The 24,490-nt window shown below is 42.4% G+C and overlaps 1 protein-coding gene across 1 annotated transcript in view; it reads left to right on the top strand.

The window, feature by feature from the left end:
- Window positions 1–4,000: 4,000 nt before the first annotated feature.
- The window catches only part of LOC145338586 (protein FAM107B-like), a 151,549-nt gene continuing 131,059 nt past the window's right edge, over window positions 4,001–24,490 (top strand). Inside the window, exon 1 of the mRNA XM_080182942.1 lies at window positions 4,001–4,294. Coding sequence (XP_080039068.1) covers window positions 4,271–4,294 — 24 coding nt within the window. The 5' untranslated portion in view covers window positions 4,001–4,270. The remainder of the gene's footprint in view (window positions 4,295–24,490) is intronic.

Below are 24,490 nucleotides of genomic sequence, written 5' to 3'. Positions count from 1 at the left end.
TTACAAATGAATCACCAGTATCTTAACTCCCACACTTTCATTACCGGGGACTACAAGTTAGAAGCTGGAAACCTCCTCTGCAGAACAGGAGGATGAACAGGAATGTTGTATTCTAATGAGACTGTCGGTACTGAAGCAGCATTCTGAAGGATGGAAATGTAAGAGTACTCCAGGCATGTTTACCTGGCAACCAGGAAGAGGCAAAATAATAAATGTTGATGTACTAAGCTGTACTGGAAATCCATTAATTATTGTGGTCTACTTGCATTTCATTACGTCTTTAACCTCTTGTTGTTTCAGATGCTACATCAGAGGTTACATTATGGATTTCAGTTAACTTGAAACTCAATCAGTGATGAAGTTGTTAAAGGATTTCAGGTCTCAAGGACTCTGATATGATTACCTGCCTACCTTTGAAAATCACTGCCCTGGGAATGTCTAGCACAACCCAGTAAGGCCAAAATGGTCTTACACGTCCATGTGCACAGAACCATAGAATCCCTACAATGCGGGAGGCCTGTCAGTCCATTGAGTTTGCACCCACTGACCCACAAAGTATCATACCCAGGCCCTATCTCCATAATCCCACGCAGTTACCCCACTAATCCCCCTGAGCTACACATCTTGGGACACCAAGGGGCAATTTTGGCATGGTTAATCAATCTAAATTGCATGTCTTTGCACTGTGGGAGGAAACTGGAGTACCCGGAGGAGAATGTGCAAACTCCACACAGTCACCCTAGGCCAGAATTGAACCCAGATCCCTGGTGCTATGAGGTAGCAGTGCTAACCACTGTGCCACCGTGCTGCCCTCCGTTGTCATTTTAGTTGCCACATCAAAGGTTACATCAAGAATTTCTGTCGACTTGAGATTCAAACAAATGTATTTGTAGTTTACCTTAAAGATGCTTCTGAGGAAACTAGTATAGTGTTTCACTTCATTTCATTTCCTGAAAGCACCCACATAATATACAGTTTCATTGGGCACAAGCAACTCCATGAGATTGCATCTGAATAGCATATGGTCATACGAAGCTTGGTGACAGCAGGTTATTCAACTGCAGACGGCATCATGCCCTGAGTCCTGGAATAATTTATATCTGAAAGTCACAAACCTGCCCTTTCCACATTTTCCTCTTGTTAGGGATGAGGGGTAGAAACTATAGTGTTTTTCTTTTCACTCACCAGCACTGAGTACAATGATAAAACCACCAGCTTTCCTCTGACAGAAATCAACCAACTTCCCATAGGGTAGGCTAAAAATTGAATTTGGTACCACCCTCCTTTATCTCAACGTGGAAAATCATCTCCCCTCCCTCTGCCACTCGCTGCCCTAAACATCAGGCGAGGGGACAGTTGACTTGCCCCCAGTTGACCTGCCTCCATAAGACAATGAAGACAGAGGAGCAGAATTAGGCCATTCAGCCCATCAAATCTGCTCTGCCATTCAATTATAGCTGATAAGTTTCTCATCCCCATTTTCTTGCCTTTTCCCCGTAAGCTTTGATTCCCTTACCAATCAAGAGCCTAACTATCTCTGCCTTAAACACACTCAATGCCCTGGCCTCCACAGCCTTCTGTGGCAATGAATTCCAGAGATTCACCACCCTCTGGCTGAAGAAATTCCTCCTCATCTTGGTTCTAAAGAGATGTCCCTTTACTCTGAGGCTGTGCCCTCGGATCCTAGTCTCGCCTACAAATGGAAACATTCTTACAGTAAACTGCCATTGCCACATAGAGACCAGGCAATAGGAATTGCAAATGCAAGCTAGTCATCCTGGGGATTGTCATTATTTGGATTCTCTCTCTGATTTCCCAAAGTGAATGGTTTTGCAAATTAATTGTACAGAACTCAAACAAGCTGGTTTACCTTCTGCATGCCAAGGACACCCAATTATCTGATCAGTCACATCACATTGGCTATTCACTGCACGTTTCTGGACAATCATCAGAGTCAGAAAGGTTTTTCTGTTCCCACTCCTGCTAATAGGGTTCTAAAATATTATCAATGGTGGAGATGGATGAGAGAAGTGTGAGATGTTCATTAGCCAACAACAGTCGCCTGGCTAAATCAAAATAAAGTACAACTTTACAGCTGCAGTTTGGGATCACCTTATAGAGTCATAGGCTGGAATTTTATCACCCTGCCCTCCACGGGAATCGGAGCAAGCAATGGGCAGACCATGGAAAGATCCGTTGACCTCAGATGGGATTCTACAATTCCGGAGCGAGTGAGGCCGTAAAATCCTACCCATGGATTCATAGAGATATAAATCACAGAAACAGGCCCTTCACTCCAAGTCAACCAGGTTTCCTAAATTGAACTAGTCCCATTTGCCTGCATTTGGCCCATATCCCACTAAACCTTTCCTTTGTAATATGATCAGAAGACAAACTTCATAAACATCTAGCTATCTCTGCAGGGAAGATTGATGAGTCATTTTGTCTTTAAAAGTAATACTTGTTGCAAAAATCTTTCCATTTTGTGTAAGATCAATAGGTCGGTTAAATTCTCCTGCGTCCTTGGGAATTGCCAGACTTGGATTGGAGCTGCAGCAGGACACCCCAGTGCTGTGCATCAACTCTGTTTAAGCAGAGACAGTGCTCAATTTTCCCTAGAGATATCGACTAAGATTCTAGGACATAAAACCTGTGACTCAAAAGAGTTAGTTTTCAACCCTACAAACTAGGGTGTGCAGAGAAGATTGCCCATCCATGGTAGAACACATGTAATTTCCATCCCATTGGCAGTCAATCCACTCTTCCAGATCAGTGCCTTGGCAGCAGAATTGAAAATGGCATTGACTCCAGACCAGACACATCAGTGATATTTCAAGTGGATCAGTGTAGTTCTAAAAGGCAACGTATTTTCACATAAAGATCCTGAATTGTTGGTAATACCACAACAGGTAAATGAAATGAAGCTTTGCCCTTCACTCTGATAATGTGAACAAGGATGAGGATATTCTGGGATGGGGGGGAAGAAGAAGAAGTTTTGAGAAAACTTGCATGGTTCATTCCTTCTCTCTTACTTGTGTTCAGAATATCAAATTGAGAGCAAGATCCAGCATAGGTCGCATGTCTGCTTTATAAAGATCAGTCTTGTGAGAATTCCTAACAGCTGGAAATTACCTTTGTTTTCCTTTGGAAGGACATCCATTGACTAAGAGGAGCTGATGATAAGAAATGTTGCTGATAGCTGATTTTGAACAGTTTATTTACAAAGTCAGCAATGATAAAAATATACACAAGAGGGAGTTGACTTGATCCCATTGGGCATTACAGAAAAATAAATTGCTTGCTGACGTGGTCTGATGTAAAATATAAGGCCTTGGTTTTGATAAATGGAAACAAGGGAGCATTGCAAGGCTTATTTTGATTCTCCAAAACAATGGTTAAAAAGTGTAAAGATGGCCACATTTAAGTAATTTTGGGGCCCACCTATTAGTCCACCTTAAATTTTGCAATTCAGAGATTCAAGCTCATTTAACAAAAAGCTTGCTTCAAGTAACAGAACGGTAACTTTGCAATTCACTTGTGTAAGTGTATTGTAAGATCAACTGGAGACTAAGAGGATTTTAAGCTGAAGTTCAGAAACTGCCTGGCTGTGACGCATCACCGGCAGTTGGGCGACAGAATTTACCAGGGTAATCTGTGTGAAATACCAAAATGGCTGGCAATACTGCTGGAAGGAACTCCAAATGTATACGTGGGAAGACCCAGGCCCACATGTAGCAGAAGCACCTTCTGTATGTAACAGAGAGGCAATGCAGGGCTGCCACATTCTCTGTAAAGCTATCCTTGTGCTCTGTGCATCATCACATTGTGTCATGAACAATTAATGTAATCTTTATTCAGTACTAAAGCTTCACAGGGCACACACATACAGCTTGCTGTAGACTTCAGAGATAAATATTTGTGTCGATCAGAATTGCATTTGCAGTGATTTTCTTTCGCTTGTCCATTTATTTTGTAAATTGGTCAGACTCTTAAATACTTTTCTGGCTTCTCCTTCCAAGGTCTTTTGCTATTCTGCTGAATTAGTGGAGCCCTGGTTCAGTGGAAGAAACCAGAGTTGTCAAGGTGCCAGAGCTGCGTGTTTTCACATCTCCTGCCTGCCTGCCTGCCTGCTGCAGTCTGTGCCTTCTTGCATATTGTGAAGGCAGCTTCTCTAGCAGAAGGAGAACAGCACAGGGAGCCCAGACAGGAAAGGATATTGTTCAGAGGGAACTGCAGCAGATCCTGAAGAGGAGTGAGGAGAGCCATCAGCATGGGAGCAGCTCATGGCAAAAAGGTACAGTCTTTTGTTCTTCATCTTAATTTTAACAGTCTGCGTGATGAAAAGAGGGGTCAGAACTGTTGGCAGCTCATAAAACATTAGTAGCTTAGTCCCATATTTTATATGCTGAGTGTGAATAATTGACTGCATTAAAGTTCAGTGCCAGCAGTTAAGAAGAAGTGATATGTCTAAAACTGATTACTGTCTGAAAAAAGAGAAATAAGTTATGGCTTACATTGCTTTAAATGCATTCTGTTCATATTCCTTCAATGTTATTTGAAGGAATATGAAGTTTACCATTCAAAATGTACATTTATTTTCCTGATCTATTTATTTCCCCATACTTTTTTCTTACTCCCTGGTTTTGTGCAATGTAATAGATTTGACACGGTACAATGTATGGTAATTTGGAACAGTAAAGATAATAGGTGTCAAAAACATTTGGCTAGAGTATTAATAATCTAACATTGAACCAGTACTTGCAACTCTGATCTTACCAGCACAGATCTTGCTACAGTAGAGCTTCCCACAATGTTGCGATTGATTAAGACAGTGAGTAGCTGAATGATAAGGGCAGGAAGAAGCTGAAATAGTTGCTGTCCATTGGGCCAGTGGTAAGGATGTTATAGTTGTTCACAGTGTGGACCAGATTGACCAATGTTCTCTTTTGAATCACAATCCAGTGATCTTTTCTGGAGTTCTGATGTTGGCTAAACACAGTACAGATAGTCCAAGGTACTCATACACTCACACTCCAGGGGTGGGATTTTCCAACTGCATTCACCTCAAAGCCAGAAAATCTCATCCAAGGTCAACGGACCTTTGCGTGGTTCTTATCCCACCTGCTACGATCCCCATGAAAGGTGGCATGGGAAAATTCCAAAGCAGGAGAGGATGATTAGATCAGGTACTATGGTTCGTGTATGTGAAACCGTTCCCAGCAAAGAATTAATGCTTTCAGAGGAAGGGAAAGGATAACTGGCAGAGCAAATAAAAAATCCTGCTACCTTCTTTGACTCATTCAAATAATTTGAAGGGTGCTACGTGGGCCAGGAATCCCGCCCCCACACCCTCCCCCTAACTTCTTTTCTGACAGGTTCCTCAGCGGTGTGGCTGGCGAACAACGCAAACAGTCATTGACTTTGACGGGACAGGAAATCCTTCTATCCAACAATGGCGAGTCGCCTCCACCACTGGAAAATCTACATAGTGGTGGGGGAGGGGGTTGGTAAATCAAAAAATCCCAGCTATAGTCTTTGATACCTTTTCTGAGTGACTGTCTAATTGTAAATGGTGAGTGTTGCAATGGTCATTAAACTATAGTAGAGCATTGCATCCATGTTTGCCTGAAGTCAACTTTCCCTCAAAGGTCATTAGATAACAATAAGGAATGGCCATGATTACTGTTTTTGCTTCTTTAGGCTGAATCTAATGGCCCTGTCTGTCATCAGGATAGCTGAGATCAATTAATTCAGCACACAATAGAATGAACATTTGATCTTCTTGGGAGGTTATACCCATCAGGAAAGACTGAACTGGCCACATTATTTTCTCGAGAAAACAAGAGGCTGAGGTGAGAGCTAATAGAGGTCTTTAAGATTCTGATTTGATTGGGCAGATGTATAAATTATGTTTGCACTTGTAGTTGCAAACAGAACTAAATGCCATGAATGTAAGATTGTCACTAATAACTCTAATAATTGGGAGAGGCGATGGCCGAGTTGTATTATTACTAGACTATTAATCCAGAAACTCAGCTCATGTTTTGCAGACCAGGGTTCAAATCAAATGGAACGAATTTGAATTCAGTAAAAAAATATCTGGAATTAAGAATCTACTGATGACCATGAAATCATTGTCAATTGTCGGAAAACCCCATTTGGTTCACTAATGCCCTTTAAGGAAGGAAATCTGCCATCCTTACCTTTTTCTGGCCTATAGGTGACTCCAGAACTACAACAATGTAGTTGAGTGTCACCTGCCCTCCCAGAGTAACTAGGGATGGGCAATAACTGCTGTAAAAAGTCTGACAACACCAGGTTTTAGTCCAACCGATTTATTTGATAGTAGACTCACAAGCTTTCGGGGTTAGCCCCTTCGTCAGGTGAATGGAGAGTTCTGGCCACATCAATACCCACATCAATAAATGCTGGCCAGCCAGCATGTCCCACGAATGAATTTTAAAAAATTCCAGGGAAACATCTTTATCCATATGGCTAGAATGTGGAACCTGCTACCAGTTTCATTGCTCCTTTGGTAAATCGGATTTAGAATCAGTGCAGAAGGAGGCCATTAGGCCCATCAAGTCTGCACCAGCCACAATCCCACACAGGCCTTATCCCCATTTTACCCTTCTAATCCTCTGATACTAAGGAGCAATTAACATGGCCTAATCAACCTAATCTTGCTACCACAAGAAGAAATTGATGCACATTCGGGATTCAATGCTCCTAGAGTTATGAATTCAGCATATTCCAAGACTCAGTGTGAGCAATTCCATGGTTAATCAACCAGTATATAAAAAATGCAGTGAAGTTCCTCCATTGCCAAATTGCTGAAACCTGGATGTGCCTCTTTAAGGCCATCAAATATGATTTTTAAAAGACAGAACAGCTATAAGTTCATTGCTGGCAAACTGGGTTAAAATACTGTCCTTCACCTCTGAGATTTTGGTTTAAACCAAGCCCACAACTGCGTATGAAAGTTTCCTTTCTCGGTCAGCTGTGGGGCATCTTAAGTGAAATGAGTCTGGACAGTTTCATTCCAGTTACTAGTGGGCATGGCTCCACAATGTGAAACCAACTGTAGCTTGCCAAATTGGTGTCCTAATTCAGAGAGGCTCCAGTAGTGGCTCTGAGAAACTGAGGCATCACAACTGCTGCAGTCTGAGTCTGGGATTACAGAACTTGTTACAGCTCGTAAAAGAAGCTTTGCTCTGCTCATGTGCTACTCAGCCTCTGATTTGTGAATGTTTGATGCTGATACTGTCTTATTAGCAATACTGATATTCTTCATTTTGATGATCACAAACATCACAAAAATATATACCAAATTTTTAATATAAACTAAATTGTATGCTACTATTTCAGCTTTCTCCAGAAATACAAAAACTCGGTGTAGCACTAGTCCCGCAGATATCTGAATAAATAAAAGTAAAATATTGCGGATGCTGGAATCTGAAACAATATTAGAAAATGCTGGAAAATCTCAGCAGGTCTGACAGCACAGGCGGAGGGAGAACAGAGCTAACGTTTCGTGTCTGGATGACCTTTTGTCAGAGCTCCAAAGGGTCATCCAGACTCAAAATATTGGCTCTATTCTCCCTCCATCAATGCTGTCAGACCTGCTGAGATTTTCCAGCATTTTCTGTTTTTGCCGTAAATATCTGTGTCCTCCTTCTAATTGTCTCTCTGTGAAGCCTCTTGTGACATTCCTCAATGTCAGTGGTGCTATACAAATGTACCTTCTGCTTGTAAGTTGCGTTAACAATGGTACAGATGCTCTTAACTCCAAAATGATTGAATTTAGACCTAATTCATTTTGGTGAATTAAACCCACAAGTTGATTTAACCCCTTCCTGCCACCTCCGCCCACCTCCACAACGTGCCCAACAAAAACATTAAAATGGAAACAGAGTAATGGCAGCTCAACAGCACACTCACCTCAAACAGTATTTTAACTCCTGGGTCTTGGGAGGATGCAGGCAGTCGCATGTTCAGTGCTTGGTGCCAACCTAATCAGTGGCACCAGTCACCCTCCAGGCTCGATCAGGAAACCTATGGCTTTCCCTGTTCTGGACTTCACTCCCAGCTTACCATTGCCTCCACAATGCCACTCCCCAAACTTACCTTTGCTGGGGACCATTCCTTAAGCCCATGGCAATGGTCTCCTGTCATATTTGCCTGTTCTGGCACATGGCACTACATAATGGATGCTGGATCCAGGTGGAAGCTAGGCCTCACTTTGTTTAAAAATTCCCCCATTGAGCAGGGTTGAACTTTACTCACTGGCTCCTCACTTGCCCTTGCCTTCAGTGAAATAGGGGCTCTGAATTCTATTGTTTTGAGAATGAGTCCGTCAGAACCCAACTGATAATTCTTTATCTGCTGCTGAATAAATCCTGAAAGGAAAAGGTGCTCTGGAGAAAGAGAGCAGCGTGGCAACGAATTGCGCAACTCTTTCAAAGAGCTGGCACAGATACGGAGGGCCAAATGATCACTTTCGATCTTGCATCTTTATTACAAATTAAAATGGTTATTCTTCTAGGCAAGGGATGCGGCTAGCAGTTGTTCAATTCAGTTATTTGCAACATGTAACCATTGACATAGTTTAGACTAGTTTTCAAATGTTTTCCAAAGGCAAGTAACTCTAGAGAATTTCCTGGCTCATATTAGTTCTGGTGAGAATGTGACAGATGTTCGCAGGCCTCCTGTGAAGCCAGCTGTTGAGATGGGCAGCTCAGGTCTCCATGTATGTTTTGTCATTGTGGTGAAACCCGCAATCGAAGGACGAAAGTAAAAACTCAGTAGGAAACAAAGGCTCGACCTGTTTCTCGATCTCTAGTGCAGGAATGGGCAATGAAAACCTTTAACTGGAGTGTAAAATGGGATTTAAACTTAAAGTTCATTGGTTAGCCAGGAGGGAGTTAAAGGAAGTAATGGAATCAGAGGTCAGATGATGTGTGTGTATATTAGTGAAGATTTGTCCCTGTGCTTTGAGGTAATCCAAACCCCATGACTACATTGCTGCTTTTAGCTTCCTCCTACTTAACCACCTTTTCACTGAAAGATGCAAATCCATTGAGACTATGAACTACACAGTAGAAGAGGAAAACATTAAAGACAAAATTGGAAGTAATTTTTAGCTCAAAATAAGAAACTAACAATTGAGGAATATTTGTGCCCAGTTAACATTTTTGATTGGTACATTATTATATTAGCCAATTGTCCCACAATATAAGCTTACAAATGTTTCATATTCACTGTAATTTGACTGGTATAGAATGAATCATGTGTACAAATATGTTAGCGCACTGACCCTCTGCTAATATTGTAATATTACTACTGACTCACTCATTAATCATCCCAGGTAATCAGGATAGTGCATGAGATCAATCCCATAAACATTTTTAGGAATGATGCATATTCTAATTTTCAATCAAAGACAAAATGTGAAGTGTCCTTTTTCTCCAATGTTCTTCTGTAACTCGGCAGCAGATTACAACTCTGCATCCTCCATTACTCTGCACCCTCCATTACCCTGCCCATTACACTGTCCTCTTCATTACCCTGCCCATTACACTGCCCTCTTCATTACCCTGCCCATTGCACTGCCCTCTTCATTACCCTGCCCATTGCACTGCCCTCTTCATTACCCTGCCCATTGCACTGCACCCTCCATCATCCCGCCCATTGCACTGCACCCTCCATTACACTGCCCTTTCCATTACCCCGCCCATTACACTGCACCTTTCATCACCCTGCCCTCTCCATTACTCTGCACCCTCCTCACCCTGCCCATTACACTGCCCTCTCCATTACACTGCACCCTCCTCACCCTGCCCATTACACTGCCCTCTCCATTACCCTGCCCATTGCAGTGCCCTCTCCATTACCCCACCCACTACACTGCACCCTCCATTCCCCCGCCCATTACACTGCACCAATCATTACTCTGCCTTTTCCATTACCCTGTCCATTGCCTGCTCCCTCCACCTCCCCAGTAGATCCACCCTGCCCCCTTTACCTCACCAGCAGCTCAGAAGTGCTCCCTCCCCCTTAGCAATTGCTTCTATCCATTTCTTTACACAAATATCAGCTCCAACACCTCTTGCAGAATTCTGAATTTCATAGACTTTGCTCTGAAATTCTGATCTGAAATTATAGATGTTATTTTCATGAAAGCTACTTTCGGGATTTATCATGCATCGGTCTGTACATTCAGACTAATCTGAATTGATAAATAATGCCAGACCAATTACATTCATACCTATTAAATGCCACTTTCACTTCCTGAAGTAAATCAGATATTACCCAATCTTGAATTGAAAATAAGGCTTTATAAATGACCAAGAAGGATAACATTAAGTTGTCTATTCTCTGCTTCTCCCATGGGAGGCACAGAACCTGTGTCAGGTTTGTTATTTCATCAGTCCCACCAGTGTTATTGTACGTGATTTTAATCAGTACTTTCACTGTAATAGGACCTGCATCTGAACTAATTCGGTGTTTCGATGCAAGGCCCAATTGCTTCAGTTTCTGTACAAGAACAGACTAAAGCTAACCTATGAATGTACTTTGTTGAGCAATGTGAATCTTTATTGCAAACACTGTGTTCCTGGTTTGCTGAACTTGCAGGCACAGTAACAGGTAGGCATTCAATCTGAAAAAATGAGCAATAGGTTTGAAATTGTGTTCAGAGGATAAAACGCTAGAACCCCACTTAAGAGTATTACTGCAGACTTTGATTTAATTGCCTTAAAAAATGTCTAATATGAAATACTGAACAAAAAGCACACCTAACAAGTTAATCCTTTCTCGATGGCACAGGCAATTAGTATTCTTTCTAATGTTACAGAAGGGAAACTTGTACAATATAAAAATATTGTTCTCCCCTTCAAAGTATAACCAAATGTCAAAGACAATAGGATAGCTATATTGAGAGATGAATAAGATGGGATATAAACAGTTTTTAAAAATTACATTGGAATGTAATTTTAATAACAGGCCCAGAGCTTTGCAATCTGCACCAAGCAAGCAATAGATTAATATATAATGGGGAAATGCAACTTCAGAAATGGATATACCGCTGTGTTCAAACATATTAATGTCAAACGTAATGCAGAACTATTATGGCAAGAGGTGAGAATTTTACCAGCAATCGGTAAAGGCTGATGACTGGCTGGCAGGCAAAGCAGCATTGAAGCCGTCAATAGCAGCGGTGGCTTTCTCCACGGTATGGTGCAGCACTTAGGAAAAAATGACTTGAAGTCACGCATTCCATAAGGGTAGCCTCTGATTCACAGCAGCTTAGACAGCCAAGGATTGGGGTCCCATTTTAACAGGCTGCCCCAACACAAAGAGAACAAACCAGTTCATCGTGAACCAACCCCCACCCATGTCCACCCCCATCAGCTGGAATGTCTTGGCACAGTAATCAGCACTGTCCCCTGGCACTGCCTGGGTAGTGCCTAGGCAATGCCGGGGGGCTGTTATTGCCAGGGCATTACCTTCTCCCCCCTGAGTGCTGCACTCGCCTGAGCTCCCCTGGGAGATCTGCTTATCAGGTGTACACCTTAGGAGACCAGTCATGATTCATGCTGGTCTCGTGGCACGCCACAGTAGATGGATTGGTGGGGGTGATGAATCCTACATTAAGGTCTGATAACAATATGGGAATTTATGATGTTTCCAACATTGAATATCAGGAAACATGCCCTGTCACTGCCAAGGGGAGGGCACCATCGCATCATGTGTTCACAATGATGTAAAGTGTGACTTTGCATTTAAGAACATAAGAACATAAGAAATAGGAGCAGGAGTAGGCCATCTGGCCCTTCGAGTCTGCCCCGCCATTCAATAAGATCATGGCTGATCTGTCGTGGCTCAGTTCCACATTCCCGCCCTCTCCCCATAACCCTTAATCCCCTTGCCTACCAAAAACCCGCGTCTTAAAAATATTTAGCGAGGCAGCCTCCACCACCTCAACGGGCAGAGAATTCCAGAGATTCACCACCCTTTGAGTGAAGAAGTTCCTCCTCAACTCCGTTCTAAACCACCCCCCCTTTATCTTGAGGCTGTGCCCCCTAGTCCTACTGTCCTTTCTGAGCAGGAAGAGTCTCTCCACCTCTATCCTATCCATCCCATTCATCATCTTATATGTCTCAATGAGATCTCCCCTCATTCTTCTAAACTCTAACGAGTACAAGCCTAGTTTATTCAGCCTCTCCTCATAGCTCAACCCCCTCAACTCCGGCATCAACCTAGTAGACCTCCTCTGCACTCCCTCCAAGGCCAAAATATCCTTGCGTAAGTGCGGCGACCAAAACTGCACACAGTACTCCAGCTGCGGCCTCACCAATGCCCTATACAGCTGCAGCAAGACCTCCCTACTTTTATATTCAATCCCCCTCGCTATGAAGGCCAGCATCCCATTCGCCTTCCTGACCACCTGCTGCACCTGCAAGCTGGGTTTTTGCGACTCGTGCAAGGACCCCGAGGTCCCTCTGCACCGTCGCCTGCTGCAGTTTTTCGCCACGTGAGTAATAGTCCTTCCTACCATTATTCCTACCAAAGTGGATCACCTCGTACTTGCCAACATTAAATTCCATTTGCCAGTTCCTGGCCCATTCGTCCAGCCTATCTAGATCATTCTCATGATATTTTCCGCTCCCATCACTAAACCCACCAGAAGTGAATGGGGGTGGAAAGTCCTATCCAAGGGTTTCATATAGTGCTGCATAACAATATGAGGGACCATGTCATAGTTTATGGATTGGATAATGCACATTGTTTTCAACTGAAGTCAGTAGGTAAAATGAAGACTTCCAAATCAGTTAAAGAACTAGAATCCATCCGGTGGTCTGTGCCAATTTCATTGGGCAGTAAGTCTGATCCTAATGTTTGGTGAACACATATTTTGCATATTAATTTCATGGATTTACAATGAGGGCATTAAATATGTTGGAAGAGCTCTTTCTGCTAATGTTGGCACAATGTGATAAGTTCCATCACCTTTTGCAGCATGTGGTTAGCACTGCTGCCTCACAGCACCAGAGACCCAGGTCCAAATCCAGCCTCGGGTCACTGTCTGAGTGGAGTTTGCATGTTCTCCCCGTGTCTGCATGGGTTTCCTCCAGGTGCCCCAGTTTCCTCCAAAGTCCAAAAATGTGCAGATTTGGTTGATTGGCCATGCTAAACTGATCCTAGGGATTAGCAGGGTAAATGTGATGGGTTACTGGAATTGGGCTTGAGTGGTCGATGCAGACTCAATGGGCCAAATGGCCTCCTTCTGCACCACTGGGATTCAATGATTTTTATAAGCGATCAAGCTATTGATGTGATAATATTGAAGAGTCATTATTTGTCTGACTGTCGATGGGTTCAAGGTGCTGAAGCTTTCTATTCCAGCCCAAAATATTCCTGAAATTTTTGTGTAATCGTTGTGCCACTAAACTTGTCTAACAGCATCAGTTACTAGAAAAATGAATAAATCACACACAATCAGGGTTATGGAAATACAAGCCAAAGTTGCACCATTGAAGCAGCTGGCTTGAGTCAAAAAACTCCCCTACTTAGCAAAGGCATCTCGGTTTAGAGCCCTGCTGGACCCAATTTTCATTCTTGGGAGGTGGGACAGGAATAAGCTGGACCCACCAACCCCGGAAGCAGACACTAGGTAACCATGAGTCATGCGAGTCCCAAAGCAGGCTGTTTAGAAGGCCTACCTTGATTCTCTGTGACTTCATCTCAGCTGTTTGAGACACTGTTAGACCCTCACCCCTCACATTCCCTCACTGACCTCTTACGCCTGTCACAGTCCTTCCTCCTCATACCCTCCATGTCAATTCATGATCTCACACACCATCTATTTCTTCTTATATCCCCATATCATCTCCATAATCACTCAAATCTTATCTACCATGGACTAACCTCAGAAGTCATGGAGTTGAAAGTAATATTTTACAAATAATGCAGTGCTCACTCATGCACACTTCACAGTGAGCGAAAAGGCTCCCATTCTTTAAACCTATTCAAAGTATTTATATCTCCTCAAGAGGTTACTCTCTTATAAAAACAAATGGACTTCCATTCAGACCTCATATCAAAGACAGTTAATTCTTTAATAGCTTATTTAAGCTGTCAATCAAACTGTGAGCTCAGAAACCCACCCCTGACTGAGAAAATTGTCACTTTTGAAATTCCGTCCAGCATTCGCTACAACATAACAACATAACATAACGCCCTTGGGGAAATGAAGACAAAAAAAGTTCGAAATTGTACGGCCAAATAGTAAGGTTTTTTTTAATCTGCATCCGGTGCCCTGACAATTAAAGCAGTCCAGCTAACCTACTCATTAACACTCATTACTGTTTAAGTATATTTCTTTTCATGTTTAAAGAGGCGGTAATTTTAAAAAAAAGTATGATCATGACACTTAAACAGACCTTATCCATGCTTCAAGATGTCTATTTGTCTATTTGTGACTTGCACATTGCAGATAAAGCCCCTTGCAACAGCTATAATGGGGTCTGTTTGAACTCAATATTCAGTTCAAATAGCCTTGCTGATTTGGGTTTTCCTTTCTGTGTGAATCATAACCCAGATCCCTCTCCCTGCCAGAAAATAACTGGATCTGTCAAAAATAGGGGGCGAGATTTCTGCATCAGAGTCCTGCCTGCTCCTTTTAATGGTCCGCAGAGTCTTTCTTACTCTGTGAGAATCCAGCCCATAGTGTTGATGTTATTGGAAGCCAAGATTATTGACATGAATTAAAATTCCACGATGACAGCGGAGGGACCTGAACTCAGTTAGCAAAATAAATCTAGATGGAAAAGGGAGTATCAATAATGGTGTCCATATAACTACTGAATTGTCACAAAAACGCATCTGATTCACTGATGTCCTTTAGAGAAACAGATCTGCCATCCTTACCTGGTCTGGCCTACATATGAGTCCAGACCCACAGCACAATGAAATGGCCTGGCCAGGCATTCACTTATATTCAGCAAAGTGACTCACCAGCTTCTTCTTGAGAGTAATTAGGGATGGGAAATAAATGCTAGCTTTTGCAATGACACCCACACCCTCTGAATAAAATATATATCTAATTAAGATCAAAGATCCAACAATTCATACCTCAGTAGGAAAAATTCTGATAGCTTTAATGTTTTGGAGTAAAATCACTGTTGACAAAAGTTTGGACATTATCTTTCCATTGGGAAAATGCTACAATGGGAGTGATTTTGAGCCCGCACTCTCCATGTGCGGGACTGCCAGCAGGGGCTTAAGATCCAGTGAACCCGGAAATGCTAGTGAGATCACAATTTCCGATTTTCGCCATCCTCTCACCAGCAACATAATCGATTCACACCATACTGGATTACTAGTCCATCAACCTGATCTACATTCATTTAAATAAATTTAATTATAATTAACCAACCCCCTTGCTTCCCTCTCAGTAAATTTTCATATCACATTGACGTCACATCAGCCAGGTTTACAACATATTCACCCAGACGTGAACCAATTGTTGGGGTCCCTCCAGGGCACAAAGGTCGGCATAATCCCCAGTGGAGAGGAGTATAATAGTGCCCTGGTAATGCCCCCGGCACCGGTCCCTGCAGTGCCTATTGGACACTGCCAACCAGGAAGTGCTGGAGTAGGCCCTTAGCGGAGAGCCCCAGATATGGGGACTCATTTATTTTTGGGGCATGCCAGCAATGTTCGAGGGACTTTTAGACTTTTAAACTTTAAATTCCAGCTTTTCATTTGATGCAAATTTCATCATCTGCTATGCTGGGATTCAAACCTGGCTCCAAGCTCTCTGATATATAGCTCAAAGTTTGCATTCCCAATGACAGAGGCAGTGACATGGTGGTACTGTTGCTGGACCAGTAATCCAGAGACCCAGGGTATTGCTCTGAAAGCCCAGTCTGAATCCCACCATGGCAGATGGTGAAATTTGAATTCAATTAAAAAAAAATCTGGAATTACAAGTCTAATGATGACCATGAAACCATTGTTGATTGTTGTAAAAATCCATCTGGTTCACTAATGTCCTTTAGGAAAGGAATTCTGCCATCCTTACCTGGTCTGGCCTGCATGTGACCCACTGCAATGTGGTTGACTCTAACCGTCCTCTGAAATGGTAATTAGAGTTGGGCAAAAAAGTGCTCGTCCAGCCAGTGACACCCACATCCCATATATAAAAAAAAAATTAAATTGAGAGTAGTCAATAAAACATTTGAGAACCAAAAGATCATTAACACCTACAAAGTTGGGCTCCAATGGGATTCATCATCAGCAGGACAAGAGGCATATTGGGAAACACTGACTGAGAAGGAAAGAAGACTCCAAGTTTAAAGAAGAAACATCAGCCCAGATTCTGCTGTCACGCTCACCGTTATAGAGTCAACATTCAGCAACCACACCTACACAAACGCAGAAACCATGAAGTTGCTATTTGAATAGGAATTCCCTTCGACAGGCTTTGTTCAATCAGTACCTCACCAAGAGACTAGATTATAATACATGCAAAGGTGTGAAGTTGCTCTAGTTGAATAATAATTACCTAATGAACAGGCCAGAAAATGTTAGGGTTTTTTCCATGCTAGAAAGAGCTTTTTTTTAAATTCATGTTGTGGAACATGGGTGTCGCCAGTTGGCCAGAATTTATTGCCCATCCCTAGTTGCCCTTGGAGGGCAGTTGAGAGTCAACCACATTGCTGTGGCTCTGGAGTCACGTGTAGACCAGACCAAGTAAAAACGGTAGATTTCCTTCCCTAAAGGACATTAGTGAACTAGATGGGTTTTTCCGACAATTGACAATGTTTTCACAGTCACCAGTAAATTCTTAATTCCAGATATTTTTTATTGAATTCAATTTCCACTATCTGCTGTACTGGGATTCGAACCCGGGTTAGCTGAGTTTCTGGATTAATGGTCCTGCAATAATACCACTAGGCCAACGCCTCCCCCTAAAAAGTGAATTTTAAACAGCATATTCATTCTTAAATACAGCCAAACACTTCTCAAGCACTGACATTTAATTTGTACAAATATGGAGTTCCATTCCTTCAGATTTTGATTATTGTTGGTGTAGTTGAAAATTCTGATTAATTCTAAATACCCAACATGAGGATAATTAGCAGCTAACATTTTAATATGTGGTTTGAGAATAATACAAAATACGTAAGTAACATCTTAATGTCTCTAAGAAATGTTTTTAACATGCCATTAAAATGAAAGATGTTTTCACGAAAGATATCAGCACAAGTCAGGCACGAATAATGCAACAAAGTAAATTACCAATGCATATATAAGCCGGAGAAATTTAAGTCCAATAGATAAAGGTTCCTTCAATAGAACCGGTTTAAAGTGGTTAGAGAAAATGCTGAATCATAAGAAGCCATTTTTTAGGAAAGAACTTCTGTAAAACAGGCTGACTAATAACAACGTTATATTTGAAGGTATCAGAATTATTGATTGAAAGACTTGCCATCAGTAGACTGACATATCAGTGAATGAATAAAATTCCTGTTAATTAAGTGCTGGGCAGATTAATCAGATTTTAAAAATGTATAACTATTCTATTTTTTTGCATGAAATTTGAGCTCTTTTGTGAAAGCCTGCTGGCTCATTAGCTGTGTAGGTGGAACTATTGATCTCCCATTTTTGCCAAGATGAGATTTGTCTAGTCCTAATTGTGTGTTTGTCTGAATATTGTTAAGCTGTAATGTATGTGATTCCAACGTTTCAATGTTTTAATAAAAACTAATTTAATTGAAGAATTTCATTGAACTGAATTTTTTTGCCTTTGTGAAATGAAATGTTTAATGAAAAGAATTAGTCTTTAAATTAATCAGGCCATCTAAAAGAATTTCCCATAACAGTTGGGGATAGGGGAAAAATGTAATTTTTATTTTATACTTTTTATTCTCCTTTATGTACCTCTTAAGAGCAACTTTCTTTTCTTTTTGTTTACATTCTATACAGAACGTGGCTTTGAGTTTCCTATTTTTACTCAAACTTCCTGATTCAAACACTGTGGGCGCTAAATTCAACAAGCGCGGGATCACGATTTGTGACTAATCCACTCCATTTAATTGTAATACACAACAGGCGAACGTTCAAGCCAGCATAAACCACAGTGTTTATTGGCTGAATATGTTAACACGACCAATATTGTGAGTGGAGAGCACCACTTAAAGGTAATATGCACTGCTTCAAGCTAACATGAACCTTTTCATATTGTTTGACATTCAAAGATATTAAAGGCAGTATGAACATATTTTAACCCAAACTTCTTAACTCAACTTTCTTTCTATACCTTTACACCCTAATAACTCAAATCAGATATTTATCAGAAGTCGGAACCTTTGGTTTAAGTTCTGTTCCAAATGTTTGCACATGGGCTGAGATCTATTGGGCATTCCACATACTTCTGGCAAGGTTTTCCATTCAAACCTCCTCCAACTGTCTCACGGTTGTTGACTCCCAGTGCACGTAAAAGGCAAAAGTCACTTTAGTCCCAGATGACTATTTCTTGTTTTCCCCTTTGAGGGGGAGAGTTAACTGATGATGATTTAATCGGAAGATCACCACACCCAGGTGAGTGGCAAGGTTGAGAAGGTGGGGCCTTCATGAATAACCTCAGTAGATTCCAGTGCAGCACAGGCATTACTAACATCTTAAATATAGCCACCATATATTTCCAAGTCAGGAAGGTGAGTGGTTTGCAGGGGAACTTCCATTATTAGGTGACTGTTCCCGAAACTGTGATAATCAACAGAGCTGAAATTGTCGAAGTATTCTGAAAATTAATCCTCCTTCTTGCATCCCATCTTTGACTGCCAATAACCTAAGAACTCTGTCTCCGCCAAACCCCCCATGCAAGTGATGTGCCTTCACCACTGTGCACTACACCAACAGGTTATTGCCAGTGACACGCTTGTATCTGCACCGATATTTGTGCAGAGAATATGGTCGAAATTGTTTGGCCTTTCCCACCAGTGGGTAGCACCCTCTATGATCTTTCCTGTTAATTCAAGATCTCCCAAAGGAAGGTTTAAAGGTTTTAAAGGTCCCCCCCCCCCCCCCCCACCCCCACCACAGCTTGTCTCCTGGTGACAGAGGCTATGGGAAATGCAAAACCCTGTAGGCAGTGGCAGAACTGGGCTAATCCGTCACCAGCTAACGGTGGGTGACCTTTGCCATTGGAAACTCCTGCCTAATGTGAAGTGGGTTTATTTGGCTAATGCCCCTCCTCGGATACAAAGAGGGGGTCCTCCAGTCTCTCAGGCTCATCCAAAGGAGGAATAGACTACGTCAAGGAATAGACTATGTCAGTTGCTAACAGCATTATGAAGTGACTGCATGTCCGATGGTTGCTTGTCATAATGGACAATTGCCTCACAGAGGCAGTGTGATTGGATGAGCAAATGAGGACTGCTGATTTGAACTGACACACTTCCCCTATCCACTGGACTCTTACCTTCCTCTGAGAGCTCGGCTTCTCTGTGATCTGTGGACCTTGCTGCACACTCGCACTCCATGTCCAAGACTTCCATCTCAAACTTGGAATGGATCAAGAGGTTGAGCATCCAGCCTCCATCCTGTGCACTCCAGCACATCAGGGCTTCTGTCCTGCCGGTCACACGTATGATAATTGCAAATGTCAGGCCCAAGAGGAGAATGATGAGCAAAGCAGAGCATTATCACCTGATTCCACACTCTGAGACCAGCTCAGATACTGACACTGCGCATGTCTTGGAGATTAGATTAGAGATTGGATCCACATGTGGTGAGACACTATGCATGGATGGCCTGTAGCCAAGGCAGGACACAAAGATAGCACCACTGCCAGCTTAATAGGGGGCAAAGTTGCAGATGAGTTTTGTTGCAGAGGATTCAAATGAAGATTTTGGGGCAGCCTACACAATAATGCTGATGACCATTAGATCAAAATGCTTGATGCATTGGCAAGCCTGCAAGAAAATTGGTAGTTAATGCAAAGGAGTAGGGAGCAGTCCCATAACACCTTGGCATGGAGCTTTGTACAGAGCTTGGAAGTGGTGGCCACCTCTGTTCACATACCCTGACTGATGTTGGAGAATCTGTTATGGCAAAAGCAGCAGCCACCAAAGTCTGAGAAGAAGAGGTAGAAGTAGAAGCTCAATTCCTACCATGCAAAGTCTTCCCCAAGCACAAGCATTCATAAAAAGGAAGATGAATTAATGGCATAAATGGAAATAAATATGTTAAATTTAATCACTGTAACAGAGAGATGGTTACAAGGTGACAAAGGTTGGGAAACAAATATTCCAGGCTCTGCAACGTTTCAGAAAGACCGAAGAGGAAGGGTGGAGGGATAGCCCTGATAGTAAACAATATATTAAGAACAGTAGTGAGAAAAGATCTTAGCTCAGAAGATCAGGAAGTAGAATAAGTACAGTGGAGCTTAGAAATAATAATAACAAAGAACAAAGGAAATTACAGCACAGGAACAGGCCCTTTGGCCCTCCAAGCCTGCACCGACCATGTTGCCCCTTCTGGGGATCATATCTCTCTATTCCCATCCTATTCATGTATTTGTCAAGAGGCCGCTTAAAAGTTACTACCGTCTCCACTTTCACTACCTCCCCGGCAACGAGTTTTAGGCACCTACGACTCTCTGTGTAAAAACACCTGCCTTGTACATCTCTTTTAAACCTTGCCACTTGCACCTTAAACCTGTGCCCCCTAGAAATTGACTCTTCCACCCTGGGAAAAAGCTTCTGACTATCCACTCTGCCCATGCCTCTCATAATCTTGTAGGCTTCTATCTAATCTCCCCTCAACCTCCGTCACTCCAGTGAGAACAAACCAAGTTTCTCCAACCTCTCCTCATAGCTAATATCCTCCATACCAGGCAACATCCTGGTCAATCTTTTCTGTACCCTCTCCAAAGCTTCCACATCCTTCTGGTAATGTGGCGACCAGAATTGAACTCTATACTCCATGTGCAGCCTAACTAAGGTTCTCTAAAGCTACAACATGACTTGTCAATTTTTAAACTCAGTGCCTCAGCCAATGAAGGCAAGCATGCCGTATGCCTTCTTGACTACCTTCTCCACCTGCATTACCACTTTCAGTGACCTATGTACCTGTACACCCAGATCCCTTTGCCTATCAATACTCTTAAGGGTTCTGCCATTTACTGTATATTTCCTATCCGTTTTAGACTTTTTGAAATGCATTACTCACATTTGTCCCGATTAAACTCCATCTGCCATCTCTCCGCCCAAGTCGCCAACTGACCTATATCCTGCTGTATCTGATGGCCCGCATCGCTATCTGCAAATCCACCAACCTTTGTTTCGTCGCAAACTTGCTAATCAATCCGGTCACATTTTTCTCCAAATCATTTATATATTACAAACTGCAAAGGTCCCAGCACTGATCCCTGAGGAACACCACTTGTAACAGCCCTCCATTCAGGAACACACCCTTACACTGCTACCCTCTGTCTTCTTTGACCGAGTAAAATGTCTGACAACACCAGGTTTTACTCCAACCGATTTATTTGATAGTAAACGCACAAGCTTTCGAGGTTTCCCTTCTTGTGCGTTTACTATCAAATAAATCGGTTGGACTAAAACCTGGTGTTGTCAGACTTTTTACTGTGTTTACCCCAGTCCAACGCCGGCACATCCACATCATGACTTCTTTGACCGAGCCAGTTTTGTATCCACCTTGCCAGCTCACCTCTGATCTCATCTGGGCCTGGGGATATATCCACCTCTAAGCCTGCTAGGAAGAAGTCTAATACCTCCTCCCTCCCAATGCTAATTTGTTCAATTTTATCACAGCCACACCTCTCCCTGATTTCTATACCTACATCTCCATAATGAACACATGCAAAAAATTCATTTAGAAACTCACCTATATCTTCCAGTTCAACACACAGATTGACAACAATTATGCACACTAGCACTTTTGTTCACTTCTGGAGGCCTTTGTTGACAAATATTTATTGCCATAGTCTGTAGAAGGCCCAACTGATCCAATGTTGGATCTCCTCGTCAACGATGGCCTTTTGAGAAAGGGTGTTACCATGGTATCGGAAGTGCTCAACAAATTCCAGAGTTTTCCCTTCCAAAAGAAATGGAAGGTGGATATTTGGCTGACTGGGTGTGCGATGATATGATTTTGTTTTGGCAGCAGGACAATTTTCTGGTATGGAGAATTGAAGAGATGCAGAGAGGCTTGCAAATCTGGTGCAGAGTCAGCAATAACACTTTGATGGGCTGGACTTTGTGTCCAGATAGCCAAGAGGCGTGCTTCTTCCAAATTCAATGGGAGGGTTATGGGACAAATACTTGTATCCTTTTTGAAGCCAACTCCACAAGCTTCCAGTTAAAACTCCAGCTGAATCAATTTCAATGGACTGCACACTGTCCAGATGGCTAATAAGCATCTGACCCACCCCACTACCAGCTTTTGTTTTCTCAACTCTCGAATGGCCAGCTGTCAAGGGAAGGACAAAGAAAACACTTCAAAGACACTCTGAAACTCTTGTTGAAGCATGGACATTAATGTTCGGGGAGGAGTTTGTTTGTCAACCATTCAAAATGATAGCAAGTTGTCCATCAGGCTGCTTTGTGCTTTGAGTCACAACATCTTAATGATGAAGCAGAACGGTGCTAGAGAAAAGGAAAGGAAAGGAAGCAAATCCTGCACTCTGGATCCCACTATCTCATAGGACATCCTACCCCATACGATCAAAGATCTGTGGATCAATGATTGGGCTGATTGGTCATATGAAGACCCATGGCAGACATCATCCTTGAATCAAAGGATGTGCCCAACAAATAGTTCAGCATAATTTTCTTACATTCGTATTCAGTACCTCTACTTATGAATTCCATATACTATGCTAACTGTTCTCTCAGTAAGTCATGTTACCGTTAAAGATCTGCACGCATGGACCTCAAGGTCTATCTGTCCCTGCACTCTTTAGCCTATGTCATTGAGTCTTTTCTAGTGTTAATCTGATTGACTTGTAGTTACTAGGAATGTCCTTACACCCTTGTACAACGTCTCATTTACCATTTTCAAATCCTCCAGACTTGCCCTATATCTAGGGAAGATTACATCATAAAGTCATAGAGGTTTTCAGCATAGAAACAGACCCTTCAGCCCAACTTGTCCATGCTGCCCAGTTTTTACCACTAAGTTAGTCCCAACTGCCCGCATTTGGCCCATATCGCTTGTCACTTGATAGCGCTGTCAACAACACCTTCCATTGTTTTACTGATAATTGAGAGTAGGCTGACAGAATGTTAATCGGCTAGAGCTGTATTTCTCCTGAGCTTTGTGGACACAACATATCTGGGCAATTTTCCATATTGTCAGGTAGGTGCCAATGTTGTACTGGAACAGTTTGCCTGAGGGCACATCTAGTTCTGCAGCACAAGTCTTTCAGCATTACAGCCACAGCACCACTACCAGGATGTTTTCGTAGCCCAGAGGCTTTGCTGCATCCAGTAAATATTCAACTTAACTATTTAAATCCAGTCTGCAAACTCTACAATTTCAGAAATTGAATGGAAATACCGAAGCTTCAATCCAGTTGAACTGGCCAGAATCCTACTGGAGCAAATACATACTTTGGGCAGGATTTTCCAGCTGCCCTCGCCCCAAAACTGGAAAATCCCACCTGAGGTCATGCCTTTGCATGGTCTGCCCCTCCCCCCATCTGCTACAATTCATATACAGAGACTGATAGCCAAGTTCCGCACACATGAGGACGGTCTCAACAGGGATCTTGGGTTCATGTCGCACTATCTGTAACCCCCGTGACTTGCCTGGGTTTGCAAAACCTCACTTACTGTACTGTCTGGAGACAATACACATCTCTTTAACCTGTGATCAGTGCTCCTTCCACTCACATTGTCAGCCACTTCAGGTCTTGAACAGCAGGTTAGGTGTAAAGATTCGCATTCTAATCAGTAATCTCTAAACTGTCTGTGCTTTATATGCTCTGTCTGAGGCCAGAACTCTCCATTCACCTGACGAAGGGACTAACCCGAAAGCTTGTGAGTCTATTATCAAATAAATCGGTCGGACTAAAACCTGGTGTTGTCAGACTTTTTACTGTGTTTACGCCAGTCCAACGCCGGCATTCCCACATCATGACAATTCCCGTGGGCAGGCGGGATGGAAAATGACCAAATGAAAGGTTTTGAAAACTAGACAGTACCATAAGTCCTCACTGAAAGTTGTGTTCCTGAAAATCATGACTTTAAGTGAAGCAACTTTAAGTAGATTTGTAGGTTCCTAACCTAACCTTTTTTGATTTGTTTTATTATTGTCACATGTATTAGCATACAGTGAAAAATATTGTTTCTTGCGCGTGATACAGACAAAACATACTGTTCATAGAGAAGGAAAGGAGAGACTGCAGAATGTAGTGTTACATTCAGAGCTATGGTGTAGTGAAAGATCAACT

Source organism: Carcharhinus amblyrhynchos, chromosome 3 (genome assembly GCF_965287045.1).
Source record: "Carcharhinus amblyrhynchos chromosome 3, sCarAmb.v2.hapA, whole genome shotgun sequence".
Lineage (NCBI taxonomy): Eukaryota > Metazoa > Chordata > Chondrichthyes > Carcharhiniformes > Carcharhinidae > Carcharhinus > Carcharhinus amblyrhynchos.
This window is presented reverse-complemented; position numbering and strand designations above follow the sequence as displayed.